Genomic DNA, 18,180 nt, shown 5'->3' with positions numbered 1-18,180 from the left:
TACTTTTACTCCTTTCATGCCTATTTATTGCAGCTCTGCCACTTCTTCGGTTCTTTCTCTGGTATCTTCTGCAGCAAATCAGTAGGCCGATCTCGTTCCGTCATTGCGTGACATGTTGCAAGCCTCAGGGATTGATTGATTGATTGATTTATTAGACAATCTTTTAAAAAAAAACATACACGAATAACTGCAATGCAGTCTGACATACATTAATGATAAAAATTGTCGAGGATTAAAACACAATAAAGTCAACAGGCTTATTTCCATTGCGGTCCTCGATGTTTGGCTGGTGCTGTGTTATATGTTAATATATATGTTGTTATATATATATATATGTTATATGTTTCTTTACAGTCTATGGTTAAACCTGAACATGGAACTTTATTTGCATCACAGACCTTACTGTGCAGGTTTAGTTCAACATTATTTCTGTGTCCAGTCCAGCAGTCAGTTCAGCAGCAGTCTGTATTTTTCCCAAAAATACAGCTTTACTGTGTGTTAATTATATTATATGTAAACTTTCACACATCTTGGTTTGCTGTGTGTGGTTGTTATAAAAAGTGTCATAAAAAGTGTATTTTGTGTTTATACTCAAGTGGGCTCAGTGATACATTAAAGGGGATCTATTATGAAAAACAGGTGTTCTCTGTCTTTAACATATATAAAGTGGTCTCCCCTCAGCCTGCCAACTCAGATAAGGAGGAGAGAAACTAAATTCTGCAGTGTCTGTACAGCCGCCCGGATGAGCCGTCCAGTGTCATGTGGATCTACGAGCCAATAAGATTCGGCGCATTTTCTTTACGTGACCAAAATGCAAACCACGGTCACAACTATAAAACCGTGTAACTGCATGAGCGTCCGACTATCGTAGCACTGCGTGACATCGTCTCTCTGTCCATCTCCCTCCAGCAGCTGCCACTTTATTGAGGTTTTTGTAGTGAAATGAGGAGGAATCATAGAGATAACTTCTCATTTCAACTAACTGGATCAGCCGTTCCTCATCATGACTGTTTCCTACAGCGCTTTCAACCGGCTTTCAATGTGAGCGACAGGAAGAAAATAGAAGCAGGACGTCCGACAAATGTTCAGCTGAAAACGGCCAGTTAGGACAGTCCAATAGAAAATAAAGCAATGGGATTGATTTTGTTGCTGAGACTCCCTCGCATCGCATGGGACGCGGTTCAATAGTGTACGCAGCCGGCCGGCTGCTCTTCTGCCAGAGAGAGGCTTTGTTCCCTCCCCTGCTACGCGTCATTCAGGCAGCCAATCAGCACAGAGCCTCATTATCATAGCCCCGCCCACTCAGAATCCTGCATAGATAATGAGGTTAGAGAATGGGAAGATAAAGACATGGTTTAGAGGCTGAATTTCTAATTTATTTAGAAAAAAAACAATCAAAAGCTTGTTTTTAAGACATTCAAGGCCTGTTTAAAATAAGTATTACATGCATAATAGGTCCCCTTTAATCAAAATATGATTTTCTATAATAAGACTGTGTAAGTGGAGGGGATGGGGCCCTGGGGCCTAACATTAGGTTAAGGCGGCTCTGCAGATACCACAGTATCTTTCCATGTTGGCAAACAGCTTGTTCTGGAATTCTCTGCCTTGGTCGTGGTGCAATTTGGTGGGAATGCCAAACCTTAGTACAAAGTCCCCGAAACCTTCTCAGCTGGTCTTTGCTGATTTGTTGGTGGAGGCATAAGCTTGAGCAAAGTAAAGTGATCCATGTCCACCAGGGTGTACTCATACCCCCCTTTGCAGCTCTCAACATGGACATGGTCAATGGCCACCAGTTCGACAGGATAAGACGTCCCTATATTCTTCACATGGTGCCCTTGTTGGCCTATTTGGTCGTTTGTGTTTGTGGCAGCTACACATCTTTGTGAAGTAATGCTGGATGTCTGGCTGCATGTGCGGCCAGTAGAAGCGGTCAGGGACTAAATGCAGGGTCGGCTCCAGACCAAGGTGCCCCAACTCCCCATGCAGTCCTACAAAGATCATTGGTTGAAAGTTCTTGGGAAGCACTAGTTGAGATCGTGTGGCTGTTTTTCTAAACACAATGCCATCCTCGTTAATGAAGAGTTGATAGTGTCTGTGTCATACTGCTCTTCACTTCAGGCTGCACCTCCTGAGATCACTGTTCTATCTATTTCCCTATATCCAATGGCATTGGGGACAAGCCATCCACATCTCCGTTGTGCTTCCCTGGCCGATATCTGATGGAGAAGTTAAATGGGCCAGCTCTATGCCGGGTGGCTGCAGCTCGGCTGGTCCTGGTCCATCACCGGGGGTTTCCTGGCTGACTCATGGGACTCATGGGTGGTCATGGGGGCTTGCTGGCGGGGGGGGGGGGTTTCCCTCCCGCCCTCTTCTGGCCCTCCGTGGGCGGCTGGTGACCTGGGTTTGGGATTCTTCCTTGTTAGTCCAGGGGCCAGAGCCCGAAACTTCACCTGTCAGTACCACTCCTGACCAAACTTACCTATGATTTTTATATATATCCATGTCTGTAGATGATATTCTGGTATAATAACCTTCCTGAGTGGCAGCTGGATCACAGTTATCAGCTCATGAAGTTTCCACCTCCTTCAGAACATTACACTAGATGCTGCTGCATATCCTGGTTTAGACTCATGTACAGGAAATCTGTTAATGTTTCACTATATTGTCTTTGGTATCATTTTAAAGGAGACCTTTTAATCATTCATTCAAGCTAAGATGTGAATCTTTCTGACCAACATAGAGGTCACTGCAGCTCTTTAAACTATAAACAACACACATTTTCACCTAAATGATATACTATCTTTTATCCCTGTGTCATCTAGGAACAACAGAGACACAAAATACAGAAACTGGAATACTCACAGGACAATAAGGATTCAGGAAATGTATAATAAACCCCTACTATATCATTGTTACAGGTCATTGTGAACCTTAAACTAGAAGAGCATCATTAGGCTCCTATGAAACTATAACAGACACTAATGTCACAAACTGGTCTTTATTATGCAAATACACGACATAAAGGACATAACAATGAGATAAAGAACCAGCTTAGTTTTATAAACAACATTAGAGACACAAAATACAAAAATAAAAAAAAATACATAAACGTGAACGTGAACAGGACCATAAGGATTCAGGAAATGTATAAAACACCCAATTTAGAATCATCCATTAACCTGAAGGGGGTTTTAACTTCATGAGCTGATAACTCTGATCCAGCTGCCACTCAGGAAGGTTATCATACCAGAATATCATCTACAGACATGGATATTTTCAAAAATCATAAGTAAGTTTGGTCAGCTTGAGTGGTCTGGAACATGGACTATGTCGGCTTCTGATCCCTCGGGTGGCGTGGTTGTGGCTCTCTCCTCCACTCTAGTTGCATTTCAGGTAAAACCTTGTTTTCACTTTGCACACACACAATTACACAGACATACACACCTGCTAGCTCCCGTACATACTCACCCCACAGTTTTGGGGGACAGATAATCGTAGTCTAGTACTGATTCAGTCTCAGGGACCTGGAATGGTTGCTGTTTGTGTCTCTGCCTGTTCTCGTGTCTGTTCGTTTGTTTTCTCTCTTGCAGATTTCAAAGACTTGTGTGCCCGTTGTGTGTTTCCCTGTGTTTCTCATTTCAGATTTGCAGCGGATGTCACCCCTCTCCTGAGTGGAGGTGGTCAGTTTTCTCTGGTTCTGTCAGAGTCCAGGAGCCATTGTTGCCATGACAACAATCTTCCCCTGCTGCCTCCGGTACGGGACGGCACAGAGGCCTTGCTGTGATGCGTCGTAATGCAGTATGAACGGCTCTTCAAACTGTGGGCAGCCCGGGACTGTAAGGAGAATAAAGAAATATGGAGGGGGGGTTAGTTTCAACATGTGTCCCACCAGGGTCAACACCCGTCCCTTAGAACGCAGTTTATTCTGTATTTCACAATTGTCCCATGCACGTCTGTCACACACGCACAAACATGAACAACAAACTAACAATAATGAACAAAATAAACGACAGGATACATTAAAGACAGCAACATATGTTGGTTCGCTCTGTTATTTATTGATGTAATAATATACAGGTGAAGGTCGGAACATTAGAATATATTGCAAATCTTCATTCGTTTCAGTAAATTCAACTAAAGGTGAAACAAATATATTATTTCCCACTACATGCAAAGTGAGATATTTCAAGCCTTTATTTGTTATAATTTTGATGATTATGGCTCACAGTTTATGAAAAACCCAATAAAAAATATTTCATGAAATCAATAAACAATTCAAATCATCAAAATTATAACAAATAAAGGCTTAAAATATCTTGCTTTGCATGTAATGAGACTATGTAATATATTAGTTTCACCTTTTAAATTGAATTATTGAAATAAATGAACTTTTACACCATATTCTTCACCTGTAGGCTATAATATTATATAATAATTATATAATTATATAATATTATACATCTGGGCTGATGTGGACTACGTAGAATAGGAGGATATTTCAGCTAGTATGGTTGTCTGTCTGTACAGTTGTGCAAGTTCAATGCTATTAAAGCACTTTAAACTTTAAATCAAGGCATCTTGTTTTTTCATATAAAATAAATACATTTCTATGCATTTTAGAAGTTTTGGGGATGTCCCTTTTTTTGGCTCCTGCGCTGCTGAAATGGGTCGTCCCTTATTTCTATTTCTGAAAGATGGCGACCCTAGGTCCCACACTAACATGGTGTCTGACTAAGCAGTACCAAGAAAAAGTATGAACACCTTGGAATTAACTTTTTATGCAATTTTTTAAATAATTGTTTTTTTGTTTTTTTTTTAAAGAAAATGGCACATCATTCCCATTTAAGACACTGCTTAAGCTGATAAGACACAAACAATCCTAATTCTTTGTGTTTTTAATAAAACACACCCACTTAATATTTACAGGAATGGAGGAAAATGTAGGTGAACCTTGGAGTTGATAGCTGGACAAACCATTGGCAGCAATGACTAAGATTTGCTTTTGGTAGATTAGGATTATACCTGTACAACTTTCAGGAATGTTTGACCATTTCTTTTAACAGAATGGTCCAAGTCAGTCACGCTTGTAGGATGTGAGGTGTGAGCAGCTCCAGGTCGTTCCACAGCATGTGTATGGGCTCTGACTGGGCACAGCAAAAGAATAGTTTTTTTTAATGAAGGCATTCTGTGGTTGTACTAGTATTAGGAGTATTAGGGCCAGGCAGGAGAAAAATAATATTTTAGAGGAAGATTTTTTTTTTTTTTTTGAGCATGTTCAAAATAAAGTTTTTCATTCATTCATTCATTCAAATGTTGAGAAAAAAGTCGAAATGTTGAGAAAAAAGTCCAAAATTTTGTGAATAAAGTTGAAATGTTGAGAAAAAAGTCGAAATGTCGAAAAAAAGTCGAAATGTTGACGTTCGAGAAAAAAGGCGAAATTTTGACTTTATTCACAAAATTTCGACTTTTTTCTCAACATTTCGCTTTTTTTCTCAAAATTGTACTTCAACATTAATCTCGACATCGTGACTTTTTTTCTCGACATTTCGACTTTTTTCTCGAAGTGCACAATAAAAAAAAAAATCTTCCCCTCAAAATATTTTTTCTCCTGCATGGCCCTAAAGCTCTTCCGTAGTGGTTGACTTACCTTGTTTCTTGGACTATTTTGCTAGTGCCGGGATCCTCAATTCCAGTACTGGAGAGCTGGTGTCCTACATGTTTCAGATGCTTCCCAGCTCTTACTCACCTGATTCTAATTAATGGTGATTATCAGCTTGTCATGGAGGTCTGCACAACTCTGTTGGTGACACAGCCGTGTCTATCAGGGTTGTGTTAAAGCAGGGAAGCATCTCCATGCAGGACAACAGCCCTCCAGGACTTTACTGTCCCAGTGCATCAACCACATTCTACCAAGCTTCACATCTGGAAAACAGCCTTTCTGACATTACACAACAAGATATTTTGATAAGCTTGGGAATTAATTTCCCCCTCTATGATGAGAATTGGCTCAGGTCCCGAGACAGCAAAAAACGTTGTTTTAATGTCATCTGTCATCCATCACCTGATAGAGCTGGCAGGTTTCTCTTTCCAGGTGTGTCTGTACACGTCACCTGCCACACCAAACAACCAGCGCACGTCAGCAGGCGCATCCGGGATCCACTCCATGAGCCTAGGAGAGAACCAGAAACATGCATAAGCAGCCTGGTCATGAATACTATATGACTGTGAATGATGGGAACATCATACAATAATAAATGTGAACATTTACCTAGCTTCACACATTTCACTGAGAAGTTTAGTTTAAAGTTTATTTACAAATAATTAAAAAACACAAATACAGATAATAATCAATCAATTGAGGTTTGTAAAATGGGACTCCCCAGAAGCTACTGTAGCTTATGAATAGACCAGTCACACAGCAGAACTACTATACATTACACATATAATACATATAATAACCTTATAACCTAAATAAGAAAAAACACACAATAAAACCCTGAGACCTCCTCAGATTTCCTAGATACAAAGATATTCTTATAAAAATTATTGGTACATAAAAAATTTAATAAGAGACATAATTTAATAACAATTTTTGTTTTAGTCTCTTTTTGAAAATTGAGAGAGATCCAGACTCTTTTATAGCTCTTATCGATCTCATTCCAAATGTTTGGACCTTTGCAGGTTACACTGAAACTTGTACAATTCAGTTTCCCTTTTCTTTCCCTTTAAACGTTGTTTTCCCCTTGTGGTGTGTTCATGAGTGGGAGCAGAAATGGGGATGAGATATAAGTATAAGTATAAGATAAGTAGGATATAGGGAAAGAAAACTCCACCAGAATCCCAATTTCCTTTTTTTCCTTTTATTGTCACAAAACAAACAAAAAACCCCAGCTAATGAGAATATGTTTAATGCAAAGTAAAAACAATGTAATTTCAAGCTCCATTTTACGACCAAATTAAATGAAGCTTAAATTCCACTCAATACAGAATAGGGTGAAGGAAAAAAATGGTGAGTGATAAGTGTGAGTATCTGCTATGAGAGATGATGTTAAAGATGGTTTTGGATGATCACAAACATCACAATGGCATAGTAGAGCATCATTTAGATATGACCCATTATTCAGAAAATGCTTTGAGATATTAACAATGGAGATAGGAATTAACTGCTGGGTCACAACCATGTATTACAACTAAGAAAGGAATTAACTGCTGGGTCACAACCATGTATTCAAACTAAGAAAGGCCTCACATCAACATCTCCCTTAGGCTGTCAGAGCTAAGAAAACTAAATGATGTTCAGTTCTCAATGATCTTACCCAATGGAACTCTCTTCCCATTTCACTCATGGGGAGAATTGTCACCATCAAAATGATGGTTTTACCAAAAATAAATGATCTTTTTTCAATGATACCCTTCACACCCCTTCCTCTTGGTTTAAGTCACTAGCATACCAGCTGCTTTGAGACTGATTGTGCCATTTGGTTATTCAATCTTAATATTTAGGTGGTGCTCCATTTTGATCATTTTAAAAATGTATTTATGTTAAAGGAGCTTGAGGCTCCTTTTAAGAAATGAGACTCTCTAGCGCCACCCTTCACCACGACGGCCGTTGGGGGTACTGCAGCCAACAGTGAAGCCGGCACGGGAGAACGGGGAGAACGTGCATGCAGCATCATGTGACGTCACATCCACAGCCCAGCGCGGGAAATTCGGGCCCGAATTGCAGCACATTTTGCAGCACACAGCCTGTTCAAGGCAACGGAGAGATACAGTAGAGGGCTCATTCTTTTGGGTTTGGAACGCTTCACCTGACATTATTACTAGAAAACTTAAAATGTATACGGATTTTTTTCATAAATCTTGCCACAATCCGGCCTCAAGCTCCTTTAACTGTCATCAGACAATTATTAATAACCAAAGAAGCACTCAATTTTGTTGTATAACAATCTACTTGTGACTTAAACGTCATAACTGGAATATTCTCTTAAAGGAGCATGAGGCAAGATTGAGGCAGGATTTAATAAAAAAATCCGTATACGTTTTAAGTTTTCTAGTAATAATGTCAGATGAAGCGTTCCAAACCCAAAAGAATGTTTCCTCTAGTGTATCTCTCCGTTGCCTTGAACAGGCTGTGTGCTGCAAAATGTGCTGCAACTGTGACCGGAATTTCCCGCGCTGTCTCCCGTGCCGGCTTCACTGTTGGCTGCAGTACCCCCGACGGCCGTCGTGGTGAAGGGTGGCGCTAATGAGTCTCATTTCTTATTCTTGGCTCAAGCTCCTTTAATTACAAGTACTGTAGTCCGCTAGTCGAAGTATTTGTTTGGATGTAAAGACAGCCATTGAGAAGATCTCCACTCACCTCTGAGCCACTGAGTAGGCTGACTGGACAGGAAGAGTGTAGGGCATGAGCATGTAGGACGCCAGTCTCAGCGGCAGAGTCCCAGACACCTTGGTGTACAGGTCGGATTTACTTTGGCAGGCCTCGCCGAACACTGACATAAACAAAGATATGACCAGTCACATAACCACGTAACAATGTGATGTTAACATCAATAAGCATTTCATCATTTTAACCCTTGTAGTGTCTTTGGGTCAAAATGACCCAATTCTTCTATCCTTCTATCCTCCTTTCCTCCTGCTCTCTCTTTCCTTCTTCCTTTCCTCTTTTCCTCCTTTTTTACCCTCCTTTACTCCTTTTTCTTCCTACCTCCCTTCCGTCATTCGTTCCTTTATTACCTTCAGTGCTTTTCCTTCCTTATTTCCTTATTTTATCCATTCCTTCCTTCTTCACTCCCATCTTTCTTTCCTTTTCTCCATTCCTTCCTCCGTCCCTTCTTTCCTTTTCTCCCTTCCTTCCATCTTTTCTCCCTTCCTTACTCCCTTTCCTACTTCCTTCCTTCTTTCCTTCTTTTCTCTTTTCTCCCTTCCTTCCATCTTTTCTCCCTTCCTTACTCCCCTTCCTACTTCCTTCCTTCTTTCCTCCTTTCTTCCTTCTTTCTTTCCTTCCTTCCTTCCTTCCATCTTTTCTCCCTTCCTTACTCCCTTTCCTACTTCCTTCCTTCATTCCTTCTTTTCTCCATTCACCCTCCCTTGACCCAAAGACAGCACAAGGGTTAAGGACATATGATGTCATTTTCATATACTGTATGTTCCTGTATTGGTATGAACTGCAGAAAGACCTCTCTTTATTGGGGTGGGAAGAACAATCTTTTCATCCAACCACAAGTGCTTTTCATGCAGTAAGTGGTGTCTCTGGAGCAGCCACTCTTCCGTCGTTTCAGTGGACTTGCAGCAACAGTCAGTAGAGCTCTCTGGCAGGACGAGGCCAGTGGTCGGACACGCCAGCATCAGTAGATCTATCGACACACAACATGACATCAGTGACAGTAGAAAAAAAGGTCTATGTACATACAGACAACTATTTAACTATTTGATCATCTCAATAGTCGGAGCCACGGCAACTCACTGTTCTCCTCAAGGAATCTCAGTGCATCTTTATAACCACTCTGACACATCTCTGCCAGTACCTGGGGAAAGAAAATAATTCGTATAAGTGTGAAGAAAGGGCAGCACGGTAATTTTTGGTGGTCAGGACTGTTGCCTCACAGCAAGAAGGTTCCCGGTTCCACTCCCTGCCCCAGCAGGCTCTTTCTATGTGGAGTTTGCATGTTCTCCCCGTGCTTGTGTGGGTTTCCTCCGGGTACTCCGGTTTCCTCCCACAGTCCAAAAACATTCGTAGTAGGTTAATTGGTGATTCTAAATTGCACGTAGGTGTGAGTGTGAGTGTGTCTGGTTGTTTGTCTGTATATGTGGCCCTGTGATGGACTGGTGACCTGTCCAGGTGAACCCCTGACTCTTGCCTGAAGGTAGCTGGGATAGGCTCCAGCAGACCCCCGTGACCCTGCAAAGGATATAGCGGGTATAGATAATGGATGGATGGATGGATGGATGGAAGTGTGAAGAAAAAGAAGAGAAATGCAGATGTAAACTGTCAAGAGCCCGAGCAAGAATTGGACGAGCGTAAGGAGCGTGGAGCCCCACTTTGAGCCCCAGCTGCTGAACCAACCCCTTGTCCATGATACAGACGCCAGAGTCTATTGGCGCTTTTCCACTAGTACCTACTCAGCCCGACTCGCCTCGGTACGCCTCGTCACGCATCGTCCCGGCTCCACCTGCTTTGTCCCCGTTTGTTTTTCCACAGCCAGGTGAGAAGTGGGGGGGTTGAGGTGAAGCTGCTGTGACGTACTCGATTGCACAACCCCTTTGTTCATGTCGGTGCTGATCAGAAATCAGCTGGAGCCGCGAGTGGCTGAGAAGAAACAGAGCTCCTGGTAGATCTGGTCGTTCCTTATCTCCCGTCTAGATCCCTTTTTAATTTTCTCCTCAGCACCAGGTTTATGAACATCTGCACCTCAGAGTTGGATCACCAAACAGACATTTGCGCTGTATAATAAAATCGCCGCGAGCCGCCAGTCGTTCTCGCGCTGACTGCCGCTTCCTGATTCAAACGTCTGACTCCAACCCCCCGACCAATCAGTGGCGCGGAGGGTGGTGACGTCAGATATAGTGCCGACTTAGCCCGGTTAGAATCTTGGCAGCCTCGGTACAGAAAAAGTATCTGCTTGGAGCGGCTCCACCCGCCTCGGCCCGTAGTGGAAAAGCGCAAGACGGGGGGCGTGGAGAGTAGAAGCGAGCTGAGTAGGTACTAGTGGAAAAGGGCCATATGAGTGTAGGCAGGGACAGGGGTCCACCAGATGGGAGGAACTGGGCCTGAAGCTGAGGGCTCTTTGTTTGAGGAGAGTTCTTAATAGAAAAAGGACCCAGCTGCATAGGGGCTGCTTCCTCCAGCGGCTGACATGAGGAAAATGCACTGCTGTTGACATGTCCTCTGGATTGGACAGTGGGCTAGCGATGAGAGGAGTCCTGGCTCTTGTCGGCTAGCATGAAAACCAAGGGCAATCCGGAGAGGTCTTGAATAGCGGTTGAGATGATGGTTAATACCGTTTAGGTGTGGTAGCAGGAGCAAGCAGCACAGCCAGGACATGATCATGACAGCTACAGGACAAGACTAGAGCAGGCTGGTCGTAAACATAGCTTGGTCGTAGAAATGCTGCTTATAGGCCAACTCTGCAGGGTCCACCAACATGAGTGTTCCCCCTTGTTCTACCCCCTCCTTTCCACTTCTGCTGTTTATAATGACAAAACATTTGTGTTTCTCCTCTTTGTTTTTCACCCTCTCTGTCCTATCTCCTTCCTCTTTTGTCTAGCTAGGGGAGTTTTTTTCTCTCTCAATATTGAATTATATTACTAACATTTGATAATATTTTCTTGGGGCTCATGCTCTGGGTCGCTTAAGAAAAACGCCTAGAGATAATTAGTATTGTTACTGATGCTATATGAATGCATTTTAATTTAAATTAAAGGAGCTGTATGTAAGAGCAATAATAAAACGAATCATAAAATGACCCCGATATGTCAACAGACATTTAAAAATCATGTTCATTTCAAATACTTTTGTCACTGACAACAGCACTCAAGCCAGGATATTCCAGTTTAAAAAGAGGAGTTGCAGCCCTCAACTGATGTTTATGTTGTCATTTTTTGTTTTGGCCTGAAGCTCCACCCTCCACCTATCTCCCAATCACCAAGTCAGTATTGTTTCTGAAGCTCCACCCTCCACCTATCTCCCAATCACCAAGTCACTATTGTTTCTGAAGCTCCACCCTCCACCTATCTCCCAATCACCAAGTCAGTATTGTTTGTGAAGCTCCACCCTCCACCTATCTCCCAATCACCAAGTCAGTATTGTTTCTGAAGCTCCACCCTCCACCTATCTCCCAATCACCAAGTCAGTATTGTTTCTGAAGCTCCACCCTCCACCTATCTCCCAATCACCAAGTCAGTATTGTTTCTGAAGCTCCACCCTCCACCTATCTCCCAATCACCAAGTCAGTATTGTTTCTGAAGCTCCACCCTCCACCTATCTCCCAATCACCAAGTCAGTATTGTTTCTGAAGCTCCACCCTCCACCTATCTCCCAATCACCAAGTCAGTATTGTTTCGGCATCCGGGTTGCCAGCTCGGCTCTAATTATCGCAGCCATGGCAGCCTACGTTCCTGCTGCATTCTGCAGCCTACCTGGCAACCTCTGGTCGGGGGGAGGAGGGGGAGGGTACACGCCGCTCAACAATATTTTGAAAGTGACTGCAGTACCAGTTTTGGACATTTCTTACAGACGGCTCCTGTAAATCGTCAACTAGTTTTCATGAAAAATTATTTTCACACTGAGTAGTTTGATTATTTGTTAACATAAAACTATATTTTCTTTCAATTGAAAAGGAGTTTGCAGAACATGATGTTAGGGAACTATCAAAAGTTGGTCAGAACTGATTTGACCAAATGCCATCAATTACACTGACATTAGAAATGCTAGCTGGTTCTATAGTAATGGTGCCTGGTAGCATAAGACCATCCTCCAAATCCACATGTGTTCACGCTATCTAAAAAAGCAGAATGTTAATGTAAAACGTGTTTGTTACCTACCTTAGGTTCCGGTGGAAAGAGAGCCCTGCCGAGCCGGTACATGTTACCCAGATTCATTTGGATGCTTGTATTAGTGAAGTGCAACACATGGAAACTGATGGAGTTGTCCCGAGGACAGATGTCACTCTCCCCGGAGAAGGGAGAGATGGCAATGGTGTTTTTCAGCTCTGATTGTGGCAGGTTGTCACTGATTCCACCGTCCACGTAACGCTGGAGACACAAAATTAATTACATTTTTTTTTTATTGTTTCTTCAATAAGTTTAGTAAATGCACTTTTAATTTGTTTAATCCATTACAGAATTCAATCATAAAATAAAATAACAATGACAATAATAATAATAATGATGGATTAGATTTATATCGTGCTTTTCTCTACACTCAAAGTTCACATTATTCAGTCACTCCTTGTAGCACCCTATAATGTAATAATTTCCTATAATGTAATAATTTCCTATAATGTAATAATTTCCTGAAAATGTAATAACGCCTCAAAATGTAATAAAATTTGCACTTAACTCAATCGAAAATGTAATAAAACCCAATAATGTAATAACTTCCCCAATAATGTAATAAAATATCCTGACGGATATTGTAATGATGATTGCAATGATTATAATTTTACAAATAATGTAATACCTTATTACGTTATTGGGAATTTATTTTTGCAGGCCTGGTTGTAAAGTCTGATGGCAGCGGGGAGGAAGGATATTCATTATATTAACAATAAACAGCATTAGCCAGTCAGGGAGTGTAAATGACAGTAAATTGTTTTAACTGCCACCTGGTGGTCAGTTTTCACCAGTGTGGTTTAGCAGAGGTAAAGGTAGAAAGTTGGTGATGATTCTGCTGTAATCTCCACCTGTTGCATCTCAGCTGTTTCTCCCGAGGGCTCGGCTTGTGCTGCTCCGTTTCCTTTGTTTGTTTCATGACCTTTATTTAATTTGATTAGTTGTCGGGATGGTTCCCTGAAGGCATCGATCACTTTGACACTTTCCAAACAAGCTCCCTTGGTAGTGGAACGAGGTATTTAATTTGTATTATTTTAAATCTTTGGATGTTCTTTTTCATTAAATGATGCTGCTTGTGCTATTTTTAATAGTAATACATTTAGAATTTTAACAGTGGTCACTGACTGTGCTGTAATAAATGAATCTTTTTTATATTTCTATGTTTACAGATGGAATCATGGAATTTTAGTATGTGATGTTTGATTGTGGAATGTTTGTAAATTTACATTAATCCACCCTTTTTCTTTTTTTCTCTGTTTTCCAATCAGTTTTCATGGTGCCCGTTATGAAATAATCTTTTTGAGCACCCGTACGAATCTCTCTGCCTTTTTCTTGGAACCAAGGGTCCGCTACAGGGTGGTTTTTTGTGTTGACTTTCGGTTTTATAAAAGCACATTTCCAGGACCGAGGGTTGGATTTTTTCTCTGAATTTGTGTAATACATTATATCATAATGGTTGATTGTTATCTGTTTTTACAACCATGCTCTCCAGTTTTTGATGAGTCCTACATAACTGGCACTGAATCCAATCTGCAGAATTTAGTCATGATTTCTTGACAACAGAAGATAGGAAGTTGGTTTGATTACTGTTGGAATTTTTGTAGATTTTATATATATATATATATATATATATATATATATATATATATATATATATATATATATATATATATATATATATATTATGCCTGAGCATGGCATGTTACTAAAACCAAACATATCCGCCGCCTCTTCCTTCTACCTTTACGTGCGTGAAATAGGGCTGGGCGATATATCGAGATTTTAATATATATCGATATATTTTCAAACACGATATGGTACGAGACAATATCGTTTATATCGATTTTTTTTTTTTTTTAACTTTTTTTTTTTTTTATGATTTTGATAAAGCTTATTTTGTGACAAATTGACTTGAATGTTTTATTTGAGATTTGCACAAATGTTTTGTTATTTGCACAACTGTCAACCTCAGTGGAAAAGTCTGCCTGTTACTGTCTACATTGTATTAATTGTACAGTGTATTTTAATTTAATTGTTATGCAGGAAAGGGATATTTGTTTTATTTTATTCAAGAAGCATTTTTATTCTATATATGCAGGCAGTTTATTTTTATTTCATTTGTTTTATACATTTTGATATTGTGCAGGCCTCTGTTAATAAAGGAACCTGTGTGACATTTGGCACGAGGCTTTGTATTAAAACTCACTGTTTTTTTAAGGGTTTGCCTCAGAAACAAATGAAGCTAACAGAGAAGCTAACAGAGATGCTAACAGAGATGCTAACAGAGAGGCTAACAGAGATGCTAACAGAGATGCTAACAGAGATGCTATGCTATAATGCTTTGGGGGAAACCCCAATTAAGGCACAGAAAAAATATCGAGATATATATCGAGTATCGCCATTCAGCTAGAAAATATCGAGATATGACTTTTGGTCCATATCGCCCAGCCCTAGCGTGAAGTCAGCGTGTTGTGCCACATTAAATGTAGTCTGGGTGAAATACGCTTTGAGCTGCAAAATTAAACGATTCCTCGAGGCAGAGAAAGTTCCTCAATCATTTTTTGTAATCGAATTATTCGAGGAATCGTTTCAGCCCTACACAATATACATGATAATAAGGTGACAAGCAGCCAAACTAAACCTGGAAAAATATAAACCTAAAAAAAAAAAGATAAAAATAAGTGTTTACCAGCATGATTCAAGCATATACCTACCACTCCTCTGAAGGGCGGTGGAATCAGCCCGCAGTAAATGGGAATGAAACAGCTGCAGATCAGAGCCTGACAGCAGAGCACAGGATTATTATAACATAATTATTATTACACCGCTGCACAACAGCAGCACAACAGTAACGATAACGAGGTAATAAACACAGCCCAGTACCTGGATGAGCTCCTCCTTGGAACTGAACTCTGACACCAGCACGTTATCCCCGTCTGAGACTCTGGTGAGAGAGACCCAGAGTTTCCCCGAGGCTTGGACGTGAGCGTCAGGGGGCAGGTCCCGGTCCAGCCCAGACCTCAGCACCTTCACCAGGTTGAACGTTGGGTGGAGAGGGCCCAGGTTTCTCTTCCTGGCTTCCTTTGCCACCTTCACCACATCTTCACAGCATTTAGCTGGAAAATATACAAAATAAGTAAGGATTTCATTTAGGATAAGCTATACCTATATATGGAAGAAAAAATAAAAAGATAAAATAAACTCACTGATTGAACCTGTGACTGGTCAATGTTTTACAGGTATTTTATTATTATTTTATACTACTACCAGGTATTTTATTATTATTTTATACTACTACCAGGAGTCAGGGAGCATGTCAGACCTGATCAAGGCTCTCCTGATCGCTGATCTCAGTGCAACCACTTTATCTGTTTGACTTTAGTTTAGTTTATTGGTCCTTTCAATTTCCTCAACACAAATAACCCAAAATACAGGTGTAAATCGTCAGTGTAATACAAAAAAATATATAATTTATATGCCGGTGTCCCTGCAGGTTTTAGATGTTTCCCTGCTTCATTGCACCGTGATAAAAGTGACTGTGTCATTAAGAGAATTGTGCAGCCCTCAATGACAAGCTGATGACGATGATTAATTAGAATCAGGTGTGTTAAAGCAGGGAAACATCTAAAACATGCAGGACACCGGCCCTTGAGAACCAGGATTGAGGACCCCTGATTTAGAGAATGAAACAACATCCATAAATAAATCCATATGAGAAGTTGCCCGAGTATAAACAAAATAACTGTTCACAAACAGCATATTCTACATGTGATTACTAAATATCATTCCATACAGTATATATATAAGCACATACCTACACATATACATACATACACACATGCATACTGTATATACATGCATATACACACATACATATATACATACACATGTCCACAGGTACATGCCTATCTATTAACAGGTCAGCCTGCTCATACAGTTCTATCAGTTGTGCACTTAACTATGTAGCGCTTTTAACAGACTAAATTAAATCAGTTGCCCTATGCTGGACAATTCCATCGTAATTATAATAAGAATGAATGTATAAATCTAAACAATGTTAAAATGTTCTTCTACGTGGCCGGTTTAGAGGTATTTATCTCGTATCCTTTGTACTCAGATGGTTTATCTTACTTTTTTTTTTTTTTTTCATTGAACACAATTTTTTAAACAAGAAATGGTTTATCTTAACTATTTTTTTTATTGAACACATTTTTTTAAGAAGAAATGGTTTATCTTACCTATTTTTTTATTGAACACAATTTTTTAAACAAGAAATTGTTTATTCTACCTATTTTTTTTTATTGAACACAATTTTTTAAACAAGAAATTGTTTATTCTATCTATTTTTTTTTTATTGAACACAATTTTTTAAACAAGAAATGGTTTATCTTACCATTTTTTTTATTGAACACAATTTTTTAAACAAGAAATAGTTTATCTTACCTATTTTTTTTATTGAACACAATTTTTTAAACAAGAAATGGTTTATCTTAACTATTTTTTTTATTGAACACAATTTTTTAAGAAGAAATGGTTTCTCTTACCTATTCTTTTTTTTATTGAACACAATTTTTTAAGAAGAAATGGTTTATCTTACCTATTTTTTTTATTGAACACAATTTTTTAAACAAGAAATAGTTTATTCTACCTATTTTTTTTTATTGAACACAATTTTTTAAACAAGAAATGGTTTATCTTAACTATTTTTTTTATTGAACACAATTTTTTAAGAAGAAATGGTTTCTCTTACCTATTCTTTTTTTTATTGAACACAATTTTTTAAGAAGAAATGGTTTATCTTACCATTTTTTTTTATTGAACACGATTTTTTAAACAAGAAATGGTTTATCTTACCATTTTTTTTTATTGAACACAATTTTTTAAACAAGAAATGGTTTATCTTACCATTTTTTTTTATTGAACACAATTTTTTAAACAAGAAATGGTTTATCTTACCATTTTTTTTTATTGAACACAATTTTTTAAACAAGAAATGGTTTATCTTCCCTTTTTTTTTTTTTTTTTTAACACAATTTTTTAATAAGAGCTGGTTTCTCTCACCTATGCAGGCCCGGCTGGCCAGCACCGCGGCGGTGAGCGCCCCGGCCGAGGCGCCGCTCAGCCGGCTCGCTCCCTCCACCAGGAACGGAGCTCTCTCCAGCAGACAGGCGGCCACTCCGATGTGGTAAACCCCCAGAAACCCGCACCCAGCGAAGGACAGGTTCCAGCCGCCCTTCAGGTCCAACATGGCTGTACATGTCCTGCTGCTGGCCTCTCTTAATACTTCATTAGATAGCCCATCCTGGATAGAATCAGGACATAAAGCTCCTTCTTGTACTTGCTGTGTGATGTGACCACTACCAGCCTCCGGGCTGCGGTCTCTTCCTGTTTACCCTCATCACGTGACCGACGTTACCCAATACGTGACCTTCCTCCTTTTCTTGGAATAAACTTATTATTTAATCCTTGCACTGTCTTTGGGTCAAAATGACCTAATTCTCCTGTTCCTTCTTTCCTCCTGCTCTCTCCTTCCTTCTCCCTTCCTCTTTTCTCACTTCCTTCCTTCCTTCCTTCCTTCCTTCCTTCCTTCCTTCCTTCCTTCCTTCCTTCCTTCCTTCCTTCCTTCCT

At 40.0% G+C, this 18,180-nt stretch overlaps 1 protein-coding gene across 2 annotated transcripts; it reads right to left on the bottom strand.

Annotated features, from left to right (window-relative positions):
- Positions 1–206: 206 nt before the first annotated feature.
- Positions 207–17,926, bottom strand: pnpla3 (patatin-like phospholipase domain containing 3). Of its 2 annotated transcripts, XM_061714781.1 has the most exons (10): positions 17,614–17,926; positions 15,436–15,668; positions 15,267–15,332; positions 12,544–12,753; positions 9,467–9,527; positions 9,180–9,356; positions 8,360–8,492; positions 6,062–6,169; positions 5,023–5,140; positions 207–3,834 (listed from the first exon to the last, which is right to left on the bottom strand). In XM_061714781.1, exons 1-10 carry the CDS (start codon positions 17,798–17,800, stop codon positions 3,682–3,684), a joined length of 1,446 nt encoding a protein of 481 aa, XP_061570765.1. In that variant the 5' UTR covers positions 17,801–17,926; the 3' UTR covers positions 207–3,681. The 2 variants fall into 2 exon arrangements, with proteins under 2 accessions (XP_061570765.1, XP_061570766.1); XM_061714782.1 differs by lacking the exon at positions 5,023–5,140.
- Between the last annotated feature and the right edge of the window lie 254 nt (positions 17,927–18,180).

Source organism: Cololabis saira, chromosome 23 (assembly GCF_033807715.1).
Source record: "Cololabis saira isolate AMF1-May2022 chromosome 23, fColSai1.1, whole genome shotgun sequence".
NCBI classification, from domain to species: domain Eukaryota; kingdom Metazoa; phylum Chordata; class Actinopteri; order Beloniformes; family Belonidae; genus Cololabis; species Cololabis saira.
Note: the sequence above shows the minus strand (reverse complement) of the source record. Positions and strands in the feature narration are given on the sequence as shown.

Bases quoted from the DNA above. Each gene is read 5' to 3' on its own strand.
- pnpla3 (XM_061714781.1), bottom strand. From the start codon at position 17,800: ATGTTGGACCTGAAGGGCGGCTGGAACCTGTCCTTCGCTGGGTGCGGG. The intron at 15,669-17,613 runs GTGAGAGAAACC...TATATTTTCCAG, and splicing joins GGCCAGCCGGGCCTGCATAG to CTAAATGCTGTGAAGATGTG. The intron at 9,528-12,543 runs GTAGGTAACAAA...TTCTTTCCCCAG, and splicing joins TCTTTCCACCGGAACCTAAG to GTACTGGCAGAGATGTGTCA.